This window comes from Microtus oregoni, unplaced genomic scaffold (genome assembly GCF_018167655.1).
Source record: "Microtus oregoni isolate MIOR12 unplaced genomic scaffold, Mior012 000015F_ref0000493, whole genome shotgun sequence".
Classification (NCBI taxonomy): domain Eukaryota; kingdom Metazoa; phylum Chordata; class Mammalia; order Rodentia; family Cricetidae; genus Microtus; species Microtus oregoni.
Genome location: NW_024543074.1, coordinates 48,098,807 through 48,126,725, shown reverse-complemented (window position 1 = coordinate 48,126,725; position 27,919 = coordinate 48,098,807). Strand labels below are relative to the sequence as shown.

At 41.7% G+C, this 27,919-nt stretch overlaps 1 protein-coding gene across 3 annotated transcripts in view; it reads left to right on the top strand.

The window, feature by feature from the left end:
- Positions 1-952: 952 nt before the first annotated feature.
- The window catches only part of Rnf130 (ring finger protein 130), a 106,560-nt gene continuing 79,593 nt past the window's right edge, over positions 953-27,919 (top strand). For all 3 annotated transcript variants that reach the window (XM_041664031.1, XM_041664032.1, XM_041664030.1), the window contains exon 1: positions 953-1,566. In XM_041664031.1, the coding sequence (XP_041519965.1) occupies positions 1,320-1,566 (247 nt within the window). In that variant the 5' untranslated portion in view covers positions 953-1,319. The remainder of the gene's footprint in view (positions 1,567-27,919) is intronic.

Below are 27,919 nucleotides of genomic sequence, written 5' to 3'. Positions count from 1 at the left end.
AAGGCAGGTGCCACTACAGCCCAGCAACACATGGATACTTTTTTTAAAAAAATATATTTTTAGAAAGCACTCTCAAATACATTTTCTCCTTGATAAGCTCACAACAGTTGAAAGAGATCAAAAGAGCAATAGGAGCATCCCCTTCTTCTGGCCTGGTTTACTGGAGTTACAGATGGTTATAGGGATGGCGTCTGTGGCCTGCAGTAGTACTTCTCGCCGGGGGCATGAGCACCCCCACCCATACTAAAGACCCTTGTAAGGGCAAGAACTAGGGGCCAGGAGCTATCAGCAAAGAGAGGACAGAGGACAAATGGGAGAGGAAGAGTAGATTCTTCTTAGAGAAAGCCCCACGTAGGCTCTACACATAGCCTGCGACTTTCTGACAGGCAGCTCCGGGATCTTGGGGCTGAAAAATGGGCGCTGTAGTTCACCCTGTGAAGAGAGGCCCAACTACAGGAGAACCATAGCAGAGCTCTTGACAAATGCTGCAAGTACTATACCATTTTACAGAAAGGAAGTGAGCGGCTGTGGATTTGGGTATTCTGCGGGGAGGAGGGGTTCCTACCAACCTTATGAGGTTTACATCTGTCTCTAACGGATCTTGCTAACCACTCAGATGCCTCCCCTGAGTCCAGGTTTCCTGGGCCCCAAACACAAAGTCACCTCCCTACAGATGTCAATTGTTATACACTCTGCAACCGACCCAGTGAGGTTATTTCTCAGAGACATTTAATTTAAAACTTAACATTTGGTTTTCTTTTATAGTCGTATCTCTAACATCTCTATAGGTTCTTGGAAAGCTTCACGGATCCAGCTCGTAGCGGACTATGAAGCCCCAGGCAGTTTCACAGAGCCGGTGCCAGCAAGCAGGTGACTGGACCGCCCCTGGCCCTCGTGCGGGAGGGCGGGAGTAGGCAGGGCGTAGCGCGCATGCGTGGTGGTCGGACTTGCGCGTCGCCGCTCGGCTGACGGGGACGGGGCGGCAGCGAGCACGCGCCCGAGGCGGCATCGCTGACCTGGGGCAGTCGGGACCACTCTTGCCCATCCTCCCCGAGTTCCCTCAGGCGCCCTGCCCACAGGCCTGGTCCCTCGGCGTCTGAGCTGCCCTCCTGAGGGACCCACGGGCGCGTACTCGCGCGCGGGCTGCGGACGTGAGGGCGGCGAGCGGCGGGGCCGCGGAGCCGAGGAGGGCCGTGCTCGCGCCCGAGCCGTCGCGAGGCGCGCGCGCGCTCCCGCCGCAGCCCGGGCCGCGCCCGCCCCGCCTCTCAGCGCCCGCCCGGGAGCCCGGTCCGCGAGCGGCGGCGGCGGCCGGAGGGACGATGAGCGGTGCGGCGCGGGCGGGCCCGGCCCGGCTCGCGGCGCTGGCCCTGCTGACCTGCAGCCTGTGGCCGACGCGGGCGGACAACGCGAGCCAGGAGTACTACACGGCGCTCATCAACGTGACGGTGCAGGAGCCCGGCCGCGGCACCCCGCTCACGTTCCGCATCGACCGCGGGCGCTACGGGCTCGACTCACCCAAGGCCGAGGTCCGTGGCCAGGTGCTGGCACCGCTGCCCATCCACGGAGGTGAGGCTGGGGCCGGAGCCGGAGGCCGGGCGGGGGGCGGAGGGCGCGGGGGCGGCGTGGCCGGGTGTCTGCGCGCGGTTCGGCCGCCAGCTTAGGGAATCGAGGTCCCCGCGCTGTGGAGCCTGGCCTGCTCCCCGCTGGGGAGAGGGGCTCCAGAAAGCTTGCTGCATCTCCCCCCTGAAATTAAAAAAATAATAGCAATAAAATAAAGACTTAGAACGAACCCCTCTTTTTCATTTAGGTAGCTTGTTTACTAGAGGGCATTGGAATGCGAGTTTGCAGGGACAGTTGAGACAAAGGAGGTGGTGCAGGGGCGCAGAACTACTTCATGGTGGACGAGATGCTTAACCTGTATTTTGGAATCGGCAGGTTTGTTCTGAAATCCCACAGATTTTTCACTGCGGTGAATCTGGAGGGATGAGAGCCCCCCCCCCCCCCCCCGCGCCCCGAACGTCAAAACGTGCGGGTTTTTTCTTCAGTGGCTAAGGGGAGGGGGTCCCTGTTGCTTTTGGCTTTCTGTGACTCCGCTAGTTTTGCTGTCATGAGACTGGAGATTTTTACGTGATAAAGAACGCAAGAGTAGCTGAACTAGTAGCCAGGTGTTTGGTCACGGGTGCCCACCCAGAGGGAAAGTGGTAAAATGGTCAGGAATCGTCTTTGAAGCCATTTGATGTAGACTCACGTCCCCCGCTCCCCTCCTGTGTATTCGGTCTGTGCATAGCTAATGATTTAATGTAAAACTTGTGTCTGTTAATTACTGGTAGTGTTTAAAGGACATATTTCTCCGTGAAGTGTTGTATTTGAGGTCTTTAGCAGGCAAAACCTGGGGGAGATGTCTCCTATCTTCTCTACACCCTCACCTCTAGAATGCTGAGAGGATTAAAAAAAAAAAAACCTGCTATTTGTGTTCAGATGACCTAATCTAGGCAATCTTTAGGGTAATGGTGTTTGCTTTTATAGACTAAAATATTAAAAACATGCACGTCTGAGCTCTGTATTTGTATGTTAACACATACTAAGCTGTTTTCTTTGGGGCGTACTGGCTGGTGTGGGGGGGTTTCACGTAAGGCTTTACCATTACCTTTCTTTTACTTAGACTGGGCTCTTAATTGTTCATTTTTACACCAGTGACCGAATGCTTATGGTGTATTTCTTATTTCACTAGGTTAGAAGCAGCACTTCAGGTCCCTGCTTGACCATAGAAGCGGTTTTTGTCTTTGCTCCATTCAATAAATATTTGCTGCCAGCTCTGTGCCAGTCACTGTGGTTGGGACATGTAATGTTGCCAAACTGTGGCCGTAACAATGCTATACTATTTTCTGGTGGGGAAGAGGACCGTGAGGGTCATGTGGAAAGGGAGGAAGAGGAAGAACGAGGCTAGCTCCTCTGCAGCAAGAGCTGTGCTGTGTTGTGAAATCTGTGGTTCGTGCTTGGGGCTTGCTTCCCCCAGGCACCCCAAGACCATCGCCCTCAGTCAAAATGCTGGACTCCAAAGTGTTTCATGTGCTTGTTTGTCACTTGTCTGTCACCCCCAAATTAAGCCCCATCTTGGAGAATGCTTTTCGGGATTCCAAGTGAAAGGTGCTGGGAACTAAAAGTCAGTCGTCATTATCCTGTCCCTGGGGAAATAGCACCGTGAGGTTGAAGGCTCCTTATCAGACCTGTGCTGCACACACACTGTGATACTGGCAAAATAATTCTACCTGGGAGCTTCATTTCTTATCTGAAAAATAGACTGATAATGTATTCGCCTCTCCTGTGGAGAAGAGGTATCATTATTGTTTCTTTAAAAACAATTTACTGGGCTGGAGAGATGGCTCAGTGGTTAAGAGCGTTGCCTGCTCTTCCAAAGGTCCTGAGTTCAATTCCCAGCAACCACATGGTGGCTCACAGCCATCTGAAATGAGGTCTGGTGCCCTCTTCTGGCCTTCAGGCATACACGCAGAAAGAATATTGTATACATAATAAATAAATAAATATTTAAAAAAAAAACAATTTACTTATTTTATGTGTGGGTATTTTGCCTGTATGTATGTGTACAATGTGTGTGTAGTGCCCATAGAGACCAGAAGAGAGTGTTGAATCCCCTGGAACTGGAGTAAAGAGCCATCCTGTGGGTGCTAGCAGCTAAGCCCTTGTCTTCTGCAAAAACCAACAACCGCTCTTAACTGCTGAGCCATCTCTCCAGCCCTTACCACATGAGAATTGTTCCAGGATTTCTCAGAATGATGATGGCAGGACCCTGTAGGTGGCTTCAGTCAAGCTTTGGACAAATGGTTTTCACCCATATGGTCTTTCAGTCCAGCAAGTGCTGATTGAAATACACGTTGCCAAGCACCTTTTAAAAGCCCTGGCGAGCTGGAAAAAGGAGGGCAACAGCCTGGAGTGAAGCTGTTAAGAAGCTTTACTTACGAAGCTCCCATTCAGAGGGGCTCTTTTCCCAGGTAGTCTACCTGTAAGCTGATTCTACACCTGTGGGTGTATATGGAATCCAAGGTGGCATGACATCTGCTTGTGCACCAGAAACTCAATAGTGTGTTTTATAAGGAAGACTATGATAGAAGACGGGTAAAATTATATATGTGTAAGAAAACCATTTAAAGCTAGGTGTAGTGGTGGATGGATACTTGTTATCCGAGCAGTGGAATTGCCGGAGGATTGATGCTCCATAGTGTCCCAGGACAGCCTGGGCCATGGTCTGAGACCCTGTTCCCCAAAACAAAAACAATAATACCCTTTCTAAAAGACAAAAGAACTTTATAGCTTTTCTAATGTTTACCGTAATGGCTAGTTCTATATCTATAGCTTGCTTTGTGAAGTTAGAAACCCTTGTTATTTTGCAGTGCTCCTTTCAGGCCAGTTAGGAGTTGCACAGTTAGGCATGTATAAATTACTGAGCTTTACTGTCCTCTCTTTATAAATGACAAATTGGCTTTATTTTTCTTTAGAAGATTTGCTATTTTAAAAGTGTTACACATTTTGTAAAGTGTTACCATTCTACTTTGTAAAATACTTCCTAAACGAGTATACTTTCTTTTTATTAAACAAAATGTATCAGTGAGTGGAGATGCTCTTTGTTCTGGGCTAACATTTACATGTTACCTGATAAAGTATTTATTTTTAGAAATGGAGTTTTGAAGGCGTGTATTGTAACATTTATGAACAGATCTTAGTTGCTTTTTGGCTACTTGCAGCGATGGTCAGCTTTGAATTAGGCACACACTAATCCCTTTGCAGAGCAGACCTAGCTAGTGTGTGGCACAGACATTGTAAATGTGCTTTATGTGCATGCACACTAGCTTTTTGTTTGAGCCCAGAGTGGGGGTTGGGAATGGAGAAAGCCCTGTGGTGGTGATGTAATTAGTATGTATGCAGATTGCTGGCAGCAAGAGTTTGGCATTGACCACTTTATGCTTTGTACAGAAAATTTCAGGATGGGGTGTTAAAAGCTTTGAGAACAGCTTTGCCGAGTAATAACCCTTACTGATAATCTTGCTGACGGGAGAGTTGCAGCACAGTCTTTAAAGGGTTTGTCTTAGGTTTTTATGTTTAAAATTGTGATCCTGTTGGAATCCTGGTGCTTCCTTTAGCAAATCTGAAGTTAGACTTAAGAATTTTCATGAGCAGTGAAGGAGACTGATTAAAAACAGAAGGTGAAAGAGATCTTGTAACATTACAGTTGATAATAGCAAAGGAAGGCTACCAGACATAGACATGTCAAAATAGTTACAGAAAAAAAGTACATATGATCCTGGGAGCAGATACTCTGAACAGTCAGAAAGAGAACTCAGTAGAGCTAAAGGCTTTGAAAACGGTACTGAGATAATTGAATAGCTGGGCAAGAAGAACATGTGGGGTGTGTGTGTGTGTGTGTGCTATATTTGTATTCAGCTTTACAGTGTAGACAATGTTTTTACATGGTATGTTCTCCCCTTCACTTTCAAGTCGTTTCTATTGTCATATAAATGTTAGGAAAAAAATCAAGGTTCCCAACCTGCTACCTTATTTTTGTTTCTTTTAGAGCAAAGTGTCTGATAAATGTTTCTTTTCCTCCTGTTCTTTCTTACAGGTTGAAAATCTTTGCTATGCTAGTGATAAAAAAAAAAAAAAAAAAAACTTATCCTGCCGGGCAGTGGTGGCGCACACCTTTAATCCCAGCACTAATCTCTATGAGTTCAAGGCCAGCCTGGTCTACAAGAGCTAGTTTCAGGACAGGCTCCAAAGCTACAGAGAAACCCTGTCTCGAAAAACAAACAAACAAACATATCTAACTGGTTGGGTGATACAGTCAGGATTCCTAAAATCTCGGTGTATGGAATGATGGGCTGAAGTTAAAGCAAAAAGTTTTAACTTTTTGTTAAATATAATTTACTTACATATTAATTAGGAAATAAGAAGCATTACCTTCTTTGAGAGTTATTCATGGAGATAAGGTTTAGCCATAACATGACATGTCATATGTCATGTCCATCGCCTGTCACACGACACAGCTAGTAAATTTTCCTGACTTTGCCCGGGTCAATACTAGGTTGCATCTGGATGTAGGGCAGCTCCATCACCCTTCGTAGAGGCCACACACCCCTTTAGTTTATGGTTAATTCTGATTACAAGTTATAAGAGACAAACAAACTGAAGAACTTCCTTTCGAATGTTGTAACAGAAATCCTTCACTGATAAGAGTAGACTTATGTCGTCTAAGATTCTTTCACCTGGAGCATGATGTCACTGAAAGAATGAGACAGATGTTTAAGAAACCTGCCAGAACATACTCATTAAAGAGACTATTGTTCAAGTTTCTTTTTGTAGTACTAGTGGCCAAACTCATGGCCGCACCTGTGCTAGCCACGCACTTTATTACTGAGCTATATTCTGGCCCAAGAATATTGTGGAGTTTTTTTCCCCTGACAGGGTTTCTCTGTGTAGCCTTGACTGTGCTGGAATTCACTCTGTATACCAGGCTGACCTCAAACCCACTGAGATCCGCCTGCCTCTACCTCCCGAGTGTTGAGGTTAAAGGTGTGCGCCATCACCACCCAGCCAAATATTGTTCTTTATAAGCCAGTCGCATCGGAAGACTGTTATACATATACACCTACATTTATAGCAACAAATCATTGTTAGTATTTACTTTGTGTTTTAATTAAACAATTTAAAATATTTAATATACCAAATCTTTAATTTCTAGATAAGTTTGATTTTTGACAGCCAGAAATTACTTGTAGGCAGTTTTATTTAAAACAGAGGAGATGGAACTAGAGAGATGTCTCAGTGGTTAAGAGAGAGAGTGTACTTCTTGCAAAAGACCTAAGTTTGGTTCCCAGAACACATATTGGGCTGCTCACAACTGCCTGTGACTGCAGTTCCTGGGGATTCCTCTGGCTTTCATGGACACCTGCAGTCATGTGCACATACCCTACATATTTAAATTTATTTTAAAAAGTTTTTTTTTTTTTTAAGCCGGGCCGTGGTGGTGCATGCCTTTAATCCCAGCACTCGGGAGGCAGAGGCAGGTGGATCTCTGTGAGTTCGAGGCCAGCCTGGTCTACAAGAGCTAGTTCCAGGACAGGAACCAAAAGCTACGGAGAAACCCTGTCTCCAAAATCAAAAAAAAAAAAAAAAAAAAAAAAAGTTTTTTTAAGTATAGCACTCTTGACCCATTCATAAAATGCAGCCATTAAGTTTGTCTAGCCCATCACCCTTTGAAAAGTTTTATCATCTTCAAGTTTCTTGTGTACTAGGCATTTACTTATTATTTTCCATATGTTTAATGGTGCAGCTTTCTGTTGTTGGAGGTAATTTTGAGAGCCCTCCAAATACCATCAAAAAGAGCTTCAAAGCCTGCTCTGTGCTTGTGCGGTGTGAGCTCTGTGTGAGCACAAAAATTCCGACCTGAGAGAACTTTGGGTCATCTTGTTGACAAGATCAGCCTTAGCTGGATACCCAACTCAGGCACAGCGTTCTGAAAGACTGGAGGCTTTCTGCAGTTTGCAGGTGGCGTTTGTTCTGAAGCAAGGGTTTCCAGAACATTCTGTTGGAATACAGCTATGCCCATGTGTTAGCTGGCATCAGTAGGTGCTTTCATACTGTACCTTCAGAGTTTATGGTTATGGAGAGCCTACGGAACTTGTGGTAAAAATGTTTCTCTCCAGCTCTTTAAGAAAATTACTGTATTTCCGCCATTAAAGACTGTATTATAACTGATGCTTTGATTGTTAAGTTGTCCCAGACTGAACTCCTGGAAGTAATAGGTCCTGTCTTCTTCATTTGAGCCAAGCTAGTAAGGTTGTGCTTGAGACTAGCAAGTGATTCAAGTATGTAATTGTGTTTAGTCCTGCGATGAGGTCTTGGTGTGCTGGTAAAGCGGATGGCAGGATCTTAGGAGAGGGTAGAGCAGGAGTGGACAGAGTAGAGCTCCATTATTGTACTGTATTGAACTTTAAATAGTGTGGAGACCAGAAAAATGAAAATCATTATTTTAACTTGTGATCTAGAAAGGTTTCATTTTTTAAAATGAGATCTGTTTAGTTGGGTGTGTTAGCACACGATTTTAGTCTTAGCACTCAGGTGGCAGTTCTCTGAGTTCAAGGCCAGCCAGAGACACAGAGAGAGGCCTTGTCTTATCCCTGCACAAAGGTACTTGACGTCAAACCTGGGAACTTCTACTTCCGACTGTAATAGATCAGCTGGCATTGGTTCCCTCTCCAACCTTAACCAATCAGAAAAGCGGACAGCCTGTTAGCAACAGTTTTAGATAAGGTCAGTAGACAGCACAGGATGGGGGTCCCTGAGAGAACAGAAGGGTGAGGGAGCCCTACCATTGCCTCCTGCTGTCTGGGGATTTTTAGACGGCAGTGCCGAGAATTACAGCCTAGATGCAGGCAAGTAATCTCACAGCTCATGAGCCAGAGCTCCAAGAGGGTGAGGCAGTGCTGGAGAGGAGGGGGCTACAGAGAGCCAGAGTATTCCTTCCGGGGCCTTTCCTGGAGCCTGGGTACTGACCTGCATGAAAAAGTTACTAGAGGCTGGAAGAACTGCCAGAAAGGAGCAGTTAAAACAGTTCCAGAAGTTCTTAGGAGGCTGGGAATCTGTGAGGTTCTCATTCATCGGAGTAGAAAAACCTGGTGAGCAGGAGAATGTAGTGAAGCCAGATTACTCCTAGAGCAAAGTTGTCCTGGGACCCTCTCCCCCATTGAAGCTTAAAAGCAAATCTTTAAAGAATTTGATTTATTGAGACCATGTAGTTTGTTCCAAAATGACAGGGTGATATTTAAAGGAATACTTTAACACGTATCTCCAAAAACCACAAAATCTGAAACTGACATCTAGTCCAGGATTCCCAGAGCTTTAAGAAGAAGCAGAAAAAAGGCCTGTCACCAGATGACAAGATTGCAGGTGGGAATGTTAACCAACCTTTAGAAGTGTACTCAGTGTGTTCAAGAATGGAAAAAGAAACAGAAAACAAGAAGAGAATGGGCGTTAGAAACATCCTAGATCAAAGTTCTTTGTAGAGCACTAGCCTTGAAAATGCGTAAGATTTGTACTGACTTGTGGGTGGGGGTAAGTTGTTGCTCTCAGTTTATCCCAGGCAATAAATGTAGGTAACACATGTTGGGTATGTGCTACCTTCCACAAGTGGTGCTGGTGTTGCACATTGATTGTGTTTAATCTTCCTAAGAGCGTGGGTGGTACTCTTTTTCTCTTGTGGCCCTTGGGGAATTTAAGGCACTCCAGTCTTTCATTTGGTACCTGTTTTCTTTATAGCACTTAACATAACTGAAATTATGTATCTATTTCTTGTTTCTGGGGGTAGGGAGCCTGTATCTTATGTCCACTCTTGTATATTCAGTGATGCATATGGTATTTGGAACATAGTAGAGAGGTACTGAGCATTCAGTGTTAGGTGAATTAAAGAGAATGAGGTAGCACACTGTGGCCTTGGAAGCTGGGCAGGGCTGGGCTTGAGGTAGGCTTGCCTGATGGCAGTGCCCATACTCTAACCACCTCTTTGTGTTGCTTCCCAAGTGAGTTTAATAAATTATGATATATCCACTCAGTGGAATGTTACAGTGCCATAAAGGAGCACATCATTAAAGCTCTGTGTGTGCACTACAAAAATAAATACAAAGTGTGTCAACTAAGACTGAGTTAAGTCCATTTACAGTGGACAAGAACTCAAAGTAATACGAAAAATAAAAAGGGTTTGTATCAGTTCGATCGTCAGTGGCATTTCTCTGTATCAAACAAATCGCTGCAGGTCTATGAGTTGAGTTTAGTGACGTGTGTGCTCCCCTCTGAGAATGAGCACTAGGGACAAACACAGATTATTAGTTTTCATTGCAAAGGGGAGAACGTAGGCTGGTGAGATGGCTGAGAACATGTGCTGTGCAAACCTGACAACCTGAGTTCCATCCCTAGAAACAGTTCCACACAGTTGTCCTCTCACCTCTATGTGAATCTGTGACATGGTACCCACACACACCACAATTAGTGTTTTAGAAAAGTTGAGGGCAAGTGTTCATGAGGACAAAAGGGGGGTATTCACTGCCTGAAGGGGATGACTGAGGAAGAAATATCTGGAAATTTGCTTGTTGTGCAGTGTTTGGCCTTGAGCCCAGGGCCATGCTCATAGTAGACAAGTATGACTGTACCTTCATTAAGAGCAGGATGACTTCGGGGTTGGATAACATATGCTGAAAGAGTCTGCTTTTCTTTAGTGAAACAACTGCTCTAAGACTGGTCCAGATGTAAAGCAAGTTAATATAAGATACGATTTTAAGTAATGAGTCCTGGGAATGAGATGCAAGCACAAGGACTCAACTTTTCTATGTATTTATAGGGTAGTGGTAACATTTATTTTAGTTATGATCGTTTTCACTGTGTAAAAATAACCTGTTGATTAAGCACGGGAGATTAATCACAGTTTCAGAAGAGAAAGTCAGTGTCTGTGACCTTAGGTCACCTACCATGAGTAGGTGGCAAAACTGAAGGCATGAAAGAGAGAAGAGCATGCTAGATAGCTCTGAACGGGCCAAGGGTGCTCCTCTCATAGGGGTGCACACACTACAAAGGTTTGACCACTCAGGAAAACAAAGAAATAATAAAATCAAAACAGATTAGAAGAGTCAGTGAATTGAACCCTGTTTTGTGACAATCACAAAATCCACAGGTGCTGTTTAAAGTTGACAAACTAAGAAAGAATGGCTGCTGTCTTTTTGGAACTGTGAAGGCTGGCCAGCAGAAGAGCTAAAAACAGAAGTTGGCTGTCTCTGGGAACCAGAGGGGTAGCTGTACTTGTTAGTGAGCTGTCGGGTCAATTTGCCTTTTCTTAATGTAAATTCCACCCTTTTCCCCTCTGATCACAGCAAATGAATCTGCTTCCTATTTTTCTTTTCTGCCTTTGAAGAAGTTCCCCATTTTCCCAGTGTCTGAGATCCTTTCCGCCTCTAGTGGCCTGCAGTGTTTAGGACTATGTAGAGACTAAGCTGTTTCTCAAGGTCTCCTTGATCTGTGAGATCAGGAGAGACAGTTGCTTTGTTTTCCTAAACAGATCTAGGTTCATGGACATAAAATAATTTACTGCTGCAGTCACCAAATTGCCTGGCTAGTCTTTTCTTATTCTTTCAAGTAACTGTGTGCATCACCACGGCCTGGCCCCTCTTCTTGACTTCTAACGTGATTGTTCCTGCATACCCATCCCCTTTTTTCTCTATTCTAGATCACCTTGGCAAAATCACCATCATGAATGAGGCATGAGCTCTTTATTTTGTTCTTTCTTCCTTTTCTCCCTCCCTCCCTCTCTCACTTCCCATCCATCTTCCTCTCTCTCTTCCCATCCATCTCCCTCTTTCCCTCCCTCCCTTCCCTCCTTTACCATTTATTTCCAAGCTTCCTATTATCAAGGCAGCTGAATACTTGGGGGTGGGGCATAGCAGCAGGAAACCTAATAATCCAGCTGAGGTTTGAGATTGTAAACTCTAAGCAAAACTCAATGGACACTTAATATCCAGTAATAAAAAATGTTTTCATTTGAAGAAAGTTATGTATGTAGCACACATGTGTGATTAATGTCAGCTACTCAGAAACCTAATGCAAGAGAACTTCAAGACTAGCCTGGGCAATATATCTTCTCCCAAAATGTTAGGGTTAGGAATGTAGCCCTCGGTGTAGAACATGTGTCTAGCACATGTAAGGCTCTAGATTTGATCTCCAATACCACTAATTAGTCTCTCTGAAGGCAGCTCTTTTTCCTTCCTTTGTGCCTCCTGTAATCCTCTTCTTGTATGGTTTGACTTGGCCTCAGCTACTTGCTGTCTTTACTTAAATATCCTACTCTTTCCAAATGATCAGTCCCAAGTGGAGCTTTATTTCTGTTTTCATCTCCCAGTCTACTACCATTGATGTCTAGTCTCCAAACCCAGTAAATAATATCACTGTCCACTCTTCCTATTTAGATGGAATTAGGAGTCATACTTGCTTTTTTCTCTGAAACACCACCTATTGTCTTTTCCTCGCAGTTTATTTATTCAATGTGTGCTTGCCATTTTCAGAGCCTCTGATAAGTAGCTGTCATCCCTCCTCCCTTTTTGTTTCTTGGTCTCTGATTTTCCCCCCTAACTTCTATCAGTCTTTTGCAGTATCCAGAATTCCATAACTTTCTTTAAATTTTATACAGTCATGTCACTCCTTGTTTAAACTCCTTCAGTGGCTTCTCATCCCTAGAATGGGAGTCTGAACTCTGATTTAGCTCTAACCTCACTCTCCCTCATGCCATTCATTTACCTTACCATTAGCAATTTACTTGCTAAAACCATTCAGTACCCCTTTGGTTCTTAGGACTTGTAAATTTTATTTACCATGTGTACCTTATGTTTGGGTCCCAGGACCCTCACAGAAGCTGAGCATATCAACACACGGGCAGATATCTGGAGCTCATTGGCCAGTCAACCTAACACATACACACACACACACACACACACACACACACACTAAATGATACATATTTCCTGATATTAAACTTGTTACAAGGCCGTGATTCGTGATCGGATGCATAGATCAGTGGGATGGGACTTAAATCCCAGTATCCGCCCTTAGGTTTGACCAGTTGACTTTGGACAAGGTTTTCAAGGCAGTTCTGTGGGAAAGAATATTCTTTCAACCAAGGGTGTGGGCATAAGAAGCCAAGAATTTTCCTTGTTTGACAGGAGGGTGGTATGCTAGGGATGGAAAAATTCTTTGCATTTTGTGATCTAAAACAATGTGGGAATTTGGAAGAAATCACACAAGAAAACTTGAAACTACCTTTTCTCGTGTGACTTCTTCTAGCCGTCTGTTAAAATAGGAGCGGCGGGGCTGCGTTCCTAGCACCCCGGCTGCCTGCTCTGCTAGCTTATGCCCCGAAATAACAGCACACAAACTGTATTCATTTAAACACTGCTTGGCCCTTTAGCTCTAGCCCTTACTGGCTAATTCTGATATCCCGATCAACCCATCTCTAATAATCTGTGGGCACCGGTCTTACCGGGAAGATTCTAGCCTATGTCCATCCTGGGTTGGAGCTTCATGGCGTGTGTCTGCCCGGGAGCGGGGCATGGCGTCTCTCTCAGGCGTCTGCTCCCGAGAGGAGAGCTGTGGAGTCTGAGCTCACTTCCTCTTCCTCCCAGCGTTCTGTTCTGTTTACTCCTCCCACCTATCTTCTAACCAATAAAATGGGCCAAGGCAGTTCCTTTATTAGCCAATGACCTTCCTCCATCAGCCGTCCACACAATTTTCCTCTGTGGGGACTTGGTTAATAATGGCTGTTCCCCTTCCCTGTCCTCTTTTCTACCCCTGTCTCAACAACTTGTCTTAAATGCTTCTTGACAGTGTCTCCTGCCCTCTTAGTGTCAACTACACAATTCTTGCCTGTCTCCTGCACTTCACATCATTGGACCAGACTATGCTACTCTCTAGTCAGTCCCATCATAATCTGGGACTAATGGTACATTCTAGAATAAAGAAGTGACTTTAAAACAAACGTGTGCCCATGCCCTTTACATTTCTATCCAAGAGTTAATGTCTCAGACACTGTCCTGGATTTTTTAGATTGGGTCTTGTTATGTAGTCTAAGTCAGCTTGGACCTCTTGAGTTCAAGTGATTTTCCTGCCGCAGCATCCGGCTGAATTCTTTGTAATTGTTGAGACACGGTGTCCCCATGTAGCCCAAGACTGACTGAAACTTGACAGACATCTCTCAGCCTCCCTAGTGCTGTGATTACTGACGTGTGTCACTGCCCAGCTTTACTCTGCATTCTTGGTCGTGTTCTAGATCCCTGTGTGCATTAGCCATATTGAGTCAGTCATTAACTTTGGTTGGTCTTTTGGCAGGCAAAATTAGAAGACTTTGTTGACTGAGCTGAGTCTCTATGTAGTCACTTCTTGGTTTTTAACAGGGAGTGCAGTCTCATGTGTTTAAGTAAATAATGCTGTTGGCTAGGAACTTAGCACCACAAGATCTTATGAGTAGCAACAGTTAAATGCTAAATTTCAAGAGAGATTTAGACTTAGACAGTATTGTCATGTGGGTGATAGTACAAAGCCATGGGAGTGGATGTGTACAGCTTGTTGAGAAAAGTGGGCAGAGGACAGAACCTTGGAAAATAAGGACAAATAGAGGTGAGAGGAACGCATGATGGATAGGAGCCAAGAGAAGAAAGGGCCTGAAGGAGTCGTACTCAATACTGGAATCCTTTCGTGAATAGACAGTGAGGTGGTTTAAATACTTAACGCTCCTATTGTACTCTGGTACCACTTTTGTGTGAGGACTGAGCTACATATTTTCACTTACTTTGATTTATAGCGTCTCTCTTTTGAATGAGATATTTGTTACATCAGTTGTAGTAGAAATTATTTTTGAACATGGCTTTTCATGTAAAGTGATTTGTATTAGCCATCATTTAAAATTGCTCTTAAGATGCTTTTTATTATGTCATGGAGAACATCCAACAAATATATTTGAGTTCTGAGGATGTGAAAAATAATCAAAATCCATTTGAGATGTACAGTAACTAAGTACAGAAGACAAACGATAATGGATAGCTATTGACAGTTGGTAACTTGCTGACAGTTGAGCTATGGATGACCCTTCTCACAGTGCTGTCCCACATCCAGCACCAAAGGTGTACAGAAGATGTTTTATTGCCTTTTTAAAAATTCTATACAAAAAGGGAATAACTTCTGATAAGTTTTTTAGAACATGGCCAAAGAAATAAAAATTGCCAATCAGGAATATAGAAGTACACACTTTAAAAAACACTATATCTAAAAGTAAAACATGATTAGAATAATATTTAAGAGAATACACATTTCAAATATTTTGTCATTGTTAAAAATAGAACTAGAGGTTAATTGGAAGGAGCTTTGTTTTTTTGCTTAATTTTATTTAACTTAAACTAATCTTATTCAAGAATGAGAGCAGCAGAAAAAATGTTTTCATATGTAAAAAATGCAAGTTTACTGTAGTATCTCCTTAGAAGAATTTCTGAGGGATGGAGACTCCCAATGAAGGGAGAGGTGAGATGTGAGGACTTAATGTAGATGCTATGTGTGTGTCCACTAACTGGGTGCAAGGGTGCTGAAATACTGGTCTTACATTGTTACGAGCATTTCAGTGGGAGTGTTTTTGGATGATGTTAACATCTGAACTCATAAATTAGTAAAACAGTCCTTCCTAATGTGAGTGAGCTGTGCATTCAGTAGCAGGATTGTAAAGAACAGAAAGGTCTACTTTCCCCTGGTAAGAGCATTCTTCTTCTATGCCTCCTGCTTCCCGCCTCCCACCTCCCACCTCCCACCTGCTTACCTGCCTTTGGCTTCTACCCTCAGTCTGAATCCTCTTTTTCTTGGTTCTGTGAGATACAGGAAAAAAACAAAAAACCAAACCCTTCCCTCAAATATGTTACCTAGGTTCCTTACTTCTGTGTGTAGCTTACCTTGTGGTCATCATTTCTCTGTTCCCATGCCCTCTTATCCCTAGGGCTAATGTACAAATAGATGACACATTAAAGCTCATGGCTGCATAGAAGCAGATGGCTGGCTTAAGTAGGATTTCTAGGGATTCATGGTTTAGCTAAGAGCACTTTCCTAACGTATCTAGGGGTCTGTGTTCAGTATGATTTTTGGTGTTGTGTTTTGTTTAAGTAGGCAGATGTTGGAAGAGTTAGCTTCAAGCTCACTAGTGTACTAGTGAGGAGATGACCATGAGATTTAGTTTCCTGAGGAGATCGCAGGCAGAGAGAAAGCATCAGAAAATTAGAATCGGAGAAGCTTGAGCTGCTCCAAAAAGAGCTTACCTCCCAGTAAGGGATTCTGATGACCTGTCTCACAAGAAAGGCTGCCTCTGCACATTCCCAAGCTTCTGTTTTATCTTTCCTGTAAAATTATAACACTACTGCAGGAAGACAGAGCGAAACTAAGAACTCTCTTCCTAGTTGTGACTAGAAGTATAAATAAACCTTTCTCCCATGTCCGGTTCCTGTTCCCAGTATTTTTTTGGAAGTGGCCTCCTGGTAGCAGAACAGCTATGTGGTCCTATGGTCTTGCCTAGGAAGTGAGGCAGAGCAGCAGCTTGTAAATGAATAAATAAGAAACAGAATGATTTGACATAGATAGACCTGCAAAGATTTCTTCCAGACCTCCTTTTCCTGGAACTGGAAACATTCAAGAATTGCTGTTAGCTCATCAAAATCAAGACTAGAGATTTTTCTTGGAATAAGAAGAAATGGATGCCCTTCCCTGTGTAAATATTTCCCATTGTCCTCTTCTGAGTGTTGGCTTGCTGTGGACTTAATTTAGCTATGTCTGCTGTGGTACTCAGACTCATCAAGAAAGATAAAAAGTACATTTTAAAAATATGACTGCTTTGTATATGATGTGAGTATTTTATTCTGGTAAGAAAAGACATATATCATGGAAAGCCCTAGACCATCTGTTCTCAACCTGTGAGTCGTGTCCCCTTTGTGTGTTTCACAGGAGTTGCCTAAGATCTTTGGAAAATAAATATTTACATTATGGTTCTTAACAGTAGCAGAATTTACAGTTATGAAGTAACAATTAAAATAATTTTATGGTTGGGGTCACCACAACATGAGAAACTGTATTAAAGAGTCCCAGCATTAGGAAGGTTTAGAACCACTGCTCTAGACCTATATTTTAGGGGCTAGAGTCTCAGATATCACCACCTAGGGGGATCAGGTGGAGGAAGAAGAAATAAAGACTGATAGCCCAGGAAACTGTGAAGGAGGAAATCACAGCTGGGATGCCATTGTTAGAATAGTGGTTCTCAACCTTCCTGGTGGTACGACCCTAGAGTGGTATATTATTTTGTTTTAATAAATAAAGCTTGCCTGAAGGTCAGTGCAAAACAGCCACGCTAGTCAGCCATACAGGTCAGGCAGTGGTGGAACACACCTTTAATTCCAGCAGTCACACTAGTTAGCCTTGGAGGCTGGGCAGTGGTAGTGGTGCATGCCTTTAACCCCAGCACTAGGGATGATTATAAAATGGGAGGAGACAGGTCTCATGCTCAGTCTCATTCTGAGGCTTCGTGGAGGCAGGATCTCCATTTCCATTTGAGTTAAAGGTAAGAGCCAGTGACTGGCTGCTTTTCTTTTCTTTTCTTTTTTTCCATTTTTTTTATTGAGAAAAGGAAAAAAAAAACAAGTTTTCACCTCCTCCCAGCCTCCCATTTCCCTCCCCCTCCTCCCACCCTTCTCCCCCTCTTCCCACCCTTCTCCCCCTCCCCCCACTCCTCTCCCCCTCCCTCTCCAGTCCAAAGAGCAGTCAGGGTTCCCTGCCCTGTGGTAAGTCCTAGGTCCTCCCCTCTCCGTCCATTCCTAGGAAGGTGAACATCCAAACTGGCTAGGCTCCCACAAAGCCAGCACATTACGTAGGTTCAAAACCCCGTGCCATTGTCCTTGGCTTCTCATCAGCCCTCATTGTTCGCCATGCTCAGAGAGTCCAGTTTTATCCCATGCTTTTTCAGTCACAGTCCAGCTGGCCTTGGTGAGCTCCCAATAGATCAGCTCCACTGTCTCAGTGGGTGGGTGCACCCCTCGTGGCATGCAAATGGATGGAAATAGAAAACACAATCCTGAGTGAGGTAACCCAGACCCAAAAAGATGAATATGGGATGTACTCACTCATAATTGGTTTCTAACCATAAACAAGGGTCACAGAGTCTACAATTGGTGATCCCAAAGAAGCTAAGTAAGAACGTGAACCAAAGGAAAAACATATAGTTGTCCTCTTGGCTATGGGAAGTAGACAAAATTGCTTTTCTTTTCTAATCTTCAGGTTGAACCCCAATATCTGTCTCTGGTTTTTTATTATTCATGCTACAATTGGAGCCCAACATTTGGGTTCTGAATTCATGAAAAAGCCACTGGCACAGGCCTGAGTTGCATGTGGGCGTCCACCCAGCTAGGCTTTCTCCCCCCCCCCCCCAAGCCTCTGAGTGAGTTTGGGATTTTCCTATTGCAGCCTCTCTGAAACAGCCTCCAGCTGCCACCCAAACTCCAGAAGCACCTGGGCTCCAAACACCACAGGATCCACTGGTGCACTCACTCGCTCTCCCTCCTTCTCCTTCCTTCTCATGGGTTGCAGGCTCTCCCTGAACCCCCTTCTCAGACTGCTTCCAAACTAGGTAGCTACCTTGAAATCCAATCAGGCTTTTACTGTTCCACACAGCAGCAAACAGCCTCACATCTTCATCAACATCATTGGTAGATTTGGTAAGGTAATTGGGAATTCTGAAAGGGAGGAATTAGTTAAAAGAGAAAGTTTTTTCCCACATTAAAAAAAAAATGAGAAAAACCATTACAGTGAAGGGATTTAGGTCTTCGTTTACTACACAGTTTGAAAATGGAATGATTAAATGAGAGGATATCTAATTTAGATGGGATTTATGTAATATCAATTGTAAACATTATCAACTTTATCATTTTTGTCTTATCACTAAAAAAGTTGGTTAATCTGAGAGCTAAGATACAGGCCTTAGCAAAACCTAATAAAAACAGGTCACAAAGATATTCAAATCCAGGCAGAGGAATTTAATGGAAAACCAATTTTAGCATTGCATTATAAGAATAGAGAGGAACAGCCTAAGGTTTTCAGACAACCAACCTTAATATATCCAGTAACCTTACAGGAATTGCCAAATGGCAGAGACTCTGTTAAAGCTAACTGAACTCCTGTGCCAATATTAGATTTAAGGAGATTCAAGGAAGCAATAGCCTCATATGGCATGCATTCACCTTTTGTGAAGCAAATGTTAAACTCATGGTCAGTTTGTAATAAAATTATCCCTAAGGACTGAATAAAATTGGTTAAAGGTTTTCTAGAGTCAGGTCCACAATTACAATGGAACATGTGGTTCAGAGAAGAGTTTAAGATTATTGAACAACGGAGTAAAGCTAGAGGTATGGAAATCTCCCAAGATCAAATTCTTGGAGAAGGAGACTATGCTACAATAGAAAGGCAAGCTCTATATTATGACCACACCCAGAATTTATGTCACACCACAACTTTGAATGCTTAGTACAGAATTGGAGAAATAGGAAAGAAAATTGAGTCATTTACTAAAGTTTTACAGGGCCCAAAGGAATCCTTTATGAATTTCTTACAAAGATTGACAAATAATTATTGAATCTCTGGCTTTTGAAAATGCCAATTTTCTATGCAAAAGAATAATTAGGCCATTAAAAGCAAGGCCAGCACCTTTGGAGGAATGGATTCAAGATACAATTAATAATGAATCTCATCCTGGTCTACAAGAGCTAGTTCCAGGACAGGAACCAAAGCTACGGAGAAACCCTGTCTTGAAAAAATCAAAAAAAAAAAAAAATAATGAATCTCATGACCATGATGATAGGAGAGGTGATTTCCAGAGGTTTGAGGAAAAATCAAAAAGTCAAATAAAGTCACCTGAAAAGGGACTGTAGACAGGGTGTTTCTAGAAGCAATGTTTTTCTATGAATAATCTATTCAGAACACCCCTCACTACTGGATTATGGGGAAGGTGTAGCAAAAGCCGGCATTGTACTAATGAATGTAGGTCAACGGGGAATATTCAAGGTTATCCTTTGCCATTGGGAAACTCCGTGAGGGGCCTCTCATTGGCCCCTATGCCAAATCTGGTTCAGTTATTTCCTGCCATCATAGAGGAAACTCCTTCCCAGAGCAATTAAAGAACCTAATGCCTATAGTAAGAAACCATACTTCTCTGGATGATAGAATAGCTATAGAAGAGAGAACAAAAAAATTCAGGAGAAATCATAAAGCAAGTGTTTTGGCAAATTTCTGTAAATGAACAAAGACCAAAATTAAAAATACAAATAAATTATGTTGTCATTGAAGATCTGGAAGACATGGGTGCAAATGTAGCAATATTATCAGATCTTGGCATTCAAACTGACTCTTTGGGATATAAATGCTCAGTTTTTAGGGATTGGAACTTTATTTCAGGTAAAGTAGAGGGCAAGATGGGTCAAATGTATAGGGTCAGAAGGACAGAAAGGAATATTAAAACCACGTGTGACCAATGTAGCAATGAATTTGTGGGGATGTGATTTGTTATAGCAATGGAATACCCAGATTAACATTCCCCCAATCTTAGAAACAAACCATAAATTAATATATGTTTCTGGAGAAAATATTACAAGCTGTTATAAAGGACAGTTACCAACCATTCAGGTTTTATAAGAACAGGTCACAACAGCTGTTGATATTTCAGAGGCACCAGCAGCCCTATCTTTAAAATGGTTGGCAGACAAACCTGTATGGGTTAAGGAATGGCCTTTAACAATAGAACTTGAGGCATTAGAACAGCTGACACAGGAGAAACTATATGCTCAGCATATTGAAGAATCAACCAGCCCTTGGAATTCTCATGTATTTGTTATAAAGAAATCTGGAAAGTGGAGAATGGAAACTAAAAGCTGCTAATAAGGTGATTCTACAGTGGGCTTTCTACAGTCTGGTATTCCTTTGCCGTCTATTGCCTAAAGGATGGCCTCTTATAGTTACTGATTTAAAAGATTGTTTCTTTATGTTTCTTTACCTTTACAAGAAAAAGACAGGAAGATTTGCCTTCACAGTGCCTACTTATAATAATTCTCAGCCTGCTAAAAGATATCAATGGAAAGATCTCCCACAGGGAAGGCTTAATAGTCCCACCCTGTGCCAATATTTTTTAAGTCAGCCATTAGAAATGATATATAAGCAATTTCCTGAATTTATACTATTACATGGATGACATTTTGCTATCTGATTCAAATGTAGTATTTTAGAAAGAATGTTGGAAAAAGAAAAGAAAATTTTGCTTTGTTGGGATTATAGATTGCTTCTGAAAAATACAAAGAGGAGATTCTATTAATTATTTAGGCTATAAAATAGGTTTACAAAAAAATTAGACCCACAAAATGCAAATTAGGAAAGATTGATTGCAGACTCTTAATGACTACCAAAGATTGCTAGGAGAAGTTTTCCATCTACGGCACACTTTTGGGATAGTTCATGATGACCTGGTTAACTTGGTTAACTTAAACAAAACCTTATTTGGTGACTAAGACCTTAATAGTCTTAGGGAATTATCAGCAGAAGCTGAGAGAGAATTGGCTTTGAAGAGAAATTATATAAGGCACTCACAGAGGGCATGGATCCAAAACTTAACTGGATTCTGGTCATATTGCTCTCCAGAGATTCCTACAGGAATTTTAATGCATAGGGGAGATATTATCTTAGGATGGATCTTTTTACCATATAAACTGAGTAAAAACATAAAAACTTACGTGGAAAAGGTTTCTGAGTTAATTCTAAAAGGAAAATTGAGACTTCATCAATTAGCAGAAATAGACCCAGCAGAAATTATAGTACCTTTTTATAATGATGAAATTGACAAATTATAGGAAGAAAGTGAACCCTGGAAAAGAGTTTGTAGTAATTTTTTGGGAGAGATTAACAACAACTATCCCAAAAGCAAGATAATTTGACTTATAAAGAAAACTAACTGGATCCTTCCTCACATTGTATGCGACACACCAATAACTAGAGCCCCTACATTCTATACTGATGCAAATAAATCAATAAAGGCAGGTTACAAACCAGAAAATTTAAGTAAAGTAGATCAAAACCCTTATGATTATGTACAAAAGTCAGAATTATATGCTATTCTTATTTTAAAGAACCTCTCAAGATAGTTACTGATTTGCAATATGCAGAAAGAGTTGTTTTGTGTATTGAAACCACTGAATTTATACCAAAAGATACAGAATTGACTTCACTATTTATTTAGGTTCAAGATATAATCGGGAGGGCTGGAGAGATGGCTCAGTGGTTAAGAGCATTGCCTGCTCTTCCAAAGGTCCTGAGTTCAACTCCCAGCAACCACATGGTGGCTCACAACCATCTGTAATGAGGTCTGGTGCCCTCTTCTGGCCTGCAGACATACACACAGACAGAATATTGTATCCATAATAAATAAAAAATTATTTTAAAAAAGATATAATCGGGAATAGGCATCATCCCATATAAATAACACACATCTGATCCCAGATGGGCCTGCCAGGTCCTCTAGCACAAGGTGATGCAGAAATTGATCAATTATAGATTGGAAATGTATTGCAGGCCTCAGAATTCCATTAAAATCCATGTCAATAGCAAAAGTTTAAAAAATAAGACTTCCATGACAAGGCAAAAGTCCAAGGAAATTAAAAGGAAATGTCCTACTTGCTCTTAATACAGCCAAACACCATTACCTGCAGGAAGTCACCCAAAGGGTACTCAAAGGAATGAAATCTAGCAGGAGGATGTGTTTCGTTTTGTAGAATTTGGGAAACTAAAATATGTACACCACACCATTGATACCTAGTCAGGTTTTCAGTGGGCAACTGCTTTGAGTTCGGAAAAGGCTGATTCCGTAATCACACATGTAATAGAAGTTATGGCCATCATAGGTACACCTGTATGAATAAAGACAGACAATGGTCCAACATATGTGTCTAAGAAAATGAAACGGTTTTTTGCTTACTTTGTACATTACAGGTATACCACACAATCCTACAGGCCAGGCAGTTATAGAAAGATCCAAGTGAACTCTAAAGGATATGTTAAATAATCAGAAAGGGATGATAAATAACCCCAGAAATAGATTGCATAGTGCTTTATTAACTTTGAATTTTCTAAATGCTCATGAGAAAGGAGCAACAGCTGTGGAGAGACATTGGATAGTAGAAAAACCTACATAATTAAGTCAGCCAATATAATTTTTTATTTTCTTTTTTTATTATTTTTATTGAGCTATATATTTTTCTCTACTCCCGTCACTTCCTCTCCCTTCCCCTTCTACGTTCTCCCATGGTCCCCATGCTCCCAATTTACTCAGGAGATCTTGTCTTTTTCTACTTCCCATGTAGTTTAGGTCCATGTATGTTTCTCTTAGGGTTCTCATTGTTGTCTAGGTACCCTGGGATTGTGAATTGTAGGCTGGTTTTTCTTCACTTTATGTCTAAAAGCCACTCATGAGTGAGTACAGATGATAATTGTCTTTCTGGATCTGGGTTACATCACTCAGTATGAAGTTTTCTAGATCCATCCATTTGCCTGCACATTTCAAGATGTTATTTTATATAACCTGCTTATCTGGTCTTTATTTAATTTGGTAAGTAATTTTTATCCAGAAAGTTGTCCATTTCCTTTAAGTTTTCCAATTTCGTGGAGTATAGGTTTTTGAAATACGACTTAATGATTTTCTGGATTTCCTTGGTGTCTGTTGTTATATCCCCTTTTCATTTCTGATTTTGTTAATTTGGATATTCTCTCTCTGCCTTTTGGTTAGTTTGGATAAAGGTTTGTCTATTTTGTTGATTTTCTTGAAGAACTAACTCTCTGTGTTGTATTGTTTCTATTTTATTGATTTCAGCTCTCAATTTTATTATTTCCTGTGGTCTAGTCCTCCTGGGTGAGTTTGCTTCTTTTTGTTCTAGAGTTTTCAAATGTTCTGTTAACTTACTAGTGTGGGATTTTTCCAGCTTCTTAAGTGTAAGCATTTAGTGCTATGAACTTGCCTCCTAACACTGCTTTCATTGTGTCCCATAAATTTGGGTATGTTGTGCAGTCATTTTCATTGAATTTTAGGAAGTCTTTAATTTCTTCCTTTATTTCTTCCTTGACCCATTGATGATTCAGGTGGGCATTGTTTAATTTCTATGTGCTTGTGGGCTTTCTAGAATTAATATTGCTGTTGAATTGTAATTTTAAGCCTTGGTGATCTGATAAGATATATGGGGTTATTTCAAATTTTTTGTATCTTTTGAGGTTTGCTTTTTTACCCAGTATGTGGTCAATTTTTGAGAAGGTTCCATAAGGTGCTGAGAAGAAGGTATATTCTTTTATGTTTGGATGGAATGTTCTATAGATGTCTGTTAAGTCCATTTGAGTTATAACATCTGTTAGGTCCCTTATTTCTCTGTTAATTTTCTGTCTGACAGACCTGTTCAGTGATGAGAGTGGGGTGTTGAAGTCTCCCACTATTAGTGTGTGGGGTTTAATGTGTGATTTAAGCTTTACAAGTGTTTCTTTTACATATGAGGATGCTTTATATTTGGGACATAGATGTTCATTATTGAGATTTCCTCTTGATGATTTTTCCTGTGACTAATACAAATGTCCTTTTTTTTTTGTCTCTTTTGATTGATTTTAGTTTGAAGTCTGTTTTGTTAGATTATTAGGATAGCTACCCCCGCTTGTTTCTTAGGTCCATTTAATTGGGAAAAAAAATTTCCCAACCCTTTCCTCTCATGTGATGTCTGTCTTTGAGGTTGAGGTGTGTTTCTTGTATGCTGCAGAAGGATGTATTCTGTTTTTGTATCCAGTTTGTTAGCCTGTGTCTTTTTATAGGTGAGTTGAGTCTGTTTGTATTAAGGGATATTAATGACCAGTGATTCCTAGCCTCTGTTATTATTTTAGTTATTGTTGTTGGTGATGTTATTGTGTGTGTTTTTTCCTTCTTTGGGATGTACTGCTGTGAGATCATCTATTGTCTGTGTTTTTGTTGATGTAACCAACTTCCTTGGGTTGGAATTTTCCTTCTAGTACTTTGTGTAGGGCTGGGTTTGTGACTAGGTATTGCTTAAATCTGGTTCTGTCATGGAATATCTTGTTTTGTCCATCTATGAAATTGAAAATTTTACTGGTTATAGTAGTCTGGGCTGGCATCCATGTTCTCTTAACGTCTGCATAATGCTTGACCAGGACCTTCTGGCTTTCATTGTTTCCATTAAAGAAGTCAGGTGTAATTCTGATAGTTCTGCCTTTATATGTTACGTGGCCGTTTTCCTTTGCAGTTCTTAATATTCTTTCTTTATTCTGTATGTTTAGTGTTTTGGTTATTATGTGGCGAGGGGAATTTTTTTTTTTTTGATCCAGCCTCCCAGAAAAGCAAAGAGCAAAAGTACTCAGAATAAAACAGCAACTTCCAGTGGAGTGGTAGGAGGCAGAAAGGCCAAAAGAGGCATGTTGATAGGGCAAATGAACACCCATACGATTATATCACTTAGTGATATCATCACCACCTTAGCTTGTTTGAGCATACCCTATAGTATCCATGCTGTAAGGATTATCTCCTAACCACACAGTTCTCAGAATGATTCCTGTCATTAAGCAATGCATGATCTTACATACAAGGTTAAGAGAGAATTGAAATGAATAGAGAAAAGGAAAAATAAAACATTTTCAACAACAGTTAACACCCAGTAAACGTAAGTAATAGATGGTGGCTCAGTAATGGAATACAAACGTTAGAAAAGGTCCCATCTGTGGGAGTGGATAAGAGAATGAAAGCTACACACCAGCCAGTAGCTGGACACTAAAAGTAAAATTTTAAAAATTAGGAACAAAAATAGAGAAATTTTGTTTTTTTTCTTTTCATCATAGGACTAGAACTTTGCAAAGAAACCCCCCCCCCATACACACACACAAAGAAAGACAAGGTAGAACTAGGAAGTCTGTAGACTAAAAAGATTATAATCTTTCGGGATAGGAAAGGAAAAATAATCAGAACACAACTGACAACGGAAGCCTTCATTCAGGCAAGTTTAATATTACTTGTTTGTAGAAATCAACTGATAAAACATGAGTCATCAAACAAAAGTCAGTGATATAAGAGACTAAGAAGATGGCTCCACAGGTGAAGTGCTTGCTGCACAAGCCTGAGGACCACAGTTCCAATCCCGGAACCCAGTAGAAAGCTGGGTGGGCGTGGCGGAGGTGGGATCCCTGAAGCAAGCTGGCTAGTTAGACTAGCCCAAACAGTGAGTACCAGGTCCAGTAAGAGGTCATGCCTCAATAGATAAGGTGGAGAGCTGGATATCAGCCTCAGGCCTTCACATGCACACATTTGTGTGCAACTATACACATGTGAACACATATGTACATCATATAATACATATTCCAAAAAAGACACTTGAAACAAAGTTTTTAGTCTCTCTTTTTTCTTAATTTCACTTGCTCACTCTTCTTACATCAATTTTTTTGTTGTTTTTGTGGACAAAGAAGTGAAACTAGGGCTTCACACTTTACTAGACAGATGCTCTACCACTAAGCTATATCCCTAGCCTCTCCCTACTTCAGATATGTTAAGTGTTTCCTATGTGCCAGACATATTGGAGGAGATATTGGATTGCACCTTCTAAAAGGAAAGAGTCAGAAATAAACAGCAGTTACTGATACAGTACAATGAATGCCAAGAGGGATGCAATTCTGGAGTGCCATGGCAACTTGACAAATCTACCCAAATTGCCTCTGGAGGAAGGAGATCATGCTGCAGAAGACTCCAAAGCTCAGAAAGTGGTTGACCATGAGTGTGGTAGGATGGCATTCTAGGAGGGGGAAATAAGATACATAGGTTCTGAGAGCAAGGGGCCCTGTGAGCCTAGAGCAGACTATAACCTGTCTCAGCTACACATGCAGAAAAGTGCTTTGCTGGCTTCTTGATTTTGTATCACTCTCACCCCAAGAGTTTTGCAGCAAATTGATGGTTCTTGGGGCTTGGGAAGAAACCGTTAACACACACAGAGCAAGTTGATTGTTCCATATGTGAGGAATTTGATTCTTAAGAGGTGAAATCCTGTTAAATTAATCATGTGCCAAGTTTTGGACTATTACAATGGGAGAATAGATTTTATCTGTTAGTTCATATAAATAACTTTAATTTTTTACATTTGTTTATTTAATAATTTATTTAGCTTGTGTTTGTAGCTAGGTATTGAACTGGTGTGTGGCATGGTATGCTGTGGGAATCAGGACAGCTTGTGGAAGTTGATTCTCTTCTTTTACCATATAGGTTCTAGGGATCGAACTCAGGGCATCAGGCTTAACAACAAGTGCCTGTACCAGCTGAACTACCTCACTGGCCCACAGCCTTTTAAATATTTGCATTTCAAGGGCTAGAAGGACTGGCATTCCTGGTGTGGATCTCCAGCTCCACAAATAATAAAAATAAAGTAAAATCCCTAAATATTTACATTTTCTGCATAGTGGAACATTTTCATTCTCCCATTCCAAATAGGGTCTTTCTTGAACTCTGCAATCTTAAATTTGTATTACAGCTTCTGCTATGTATCCATCTTTCCTGAGTCTCACACAAGTTCAAGATGCTTACACACACACACACACACACACGTGTGCTTCTGTGTGTCTGGTGGATTTAAGGTTCACTGTGTTTGTCGTTGTTTCACTACTAGGGATCAACCCCAAGACCTCATGCATACGAGACAAGCATTCTTCAGCGGAACTCCATTCCCAGCCCCGACCTGTATTTTAGTCATTTCCGTGCTCCATCCTTTCTGCTTGGGCAACTTTTCAGTGGTTCTGTTTAGCTTCCCTGACCCTCCACCATGTGTTCTTTTCCTTTCCTGCCATTCTAAACACTCTTTCTGGTGTTTACTCATATGGTGTTGATATTGGGTCAGTCATACCACCTCAGTGTTTAGCCCATTTTAGTTTTCCTTGATACTTAGTTTGCTTCTGAGCACATAAGCTAAAAAAAAATACTTACTAGGCTTGGAAGGTGGTTGGTAAAGTGCTTGCAAGGCAATAGGACCTGAATTGGGTCCCCAGAACTCACTTAAGAAATACCAGTCATGTTCGGGTATGTTTGTAATCCCAGAACTGGAGAGATGGACTCAGGAAAATCTTTGGAACTTTACCAAACTCATCTAGCCTAATTGATGAGCCCAGACCAGAGATCCTGTGTCAAAGATGAAAGATATTCCTCAGGATAACACCTGAGGTTGTCTTCTGGCCTGCAAATGCACATGCATGC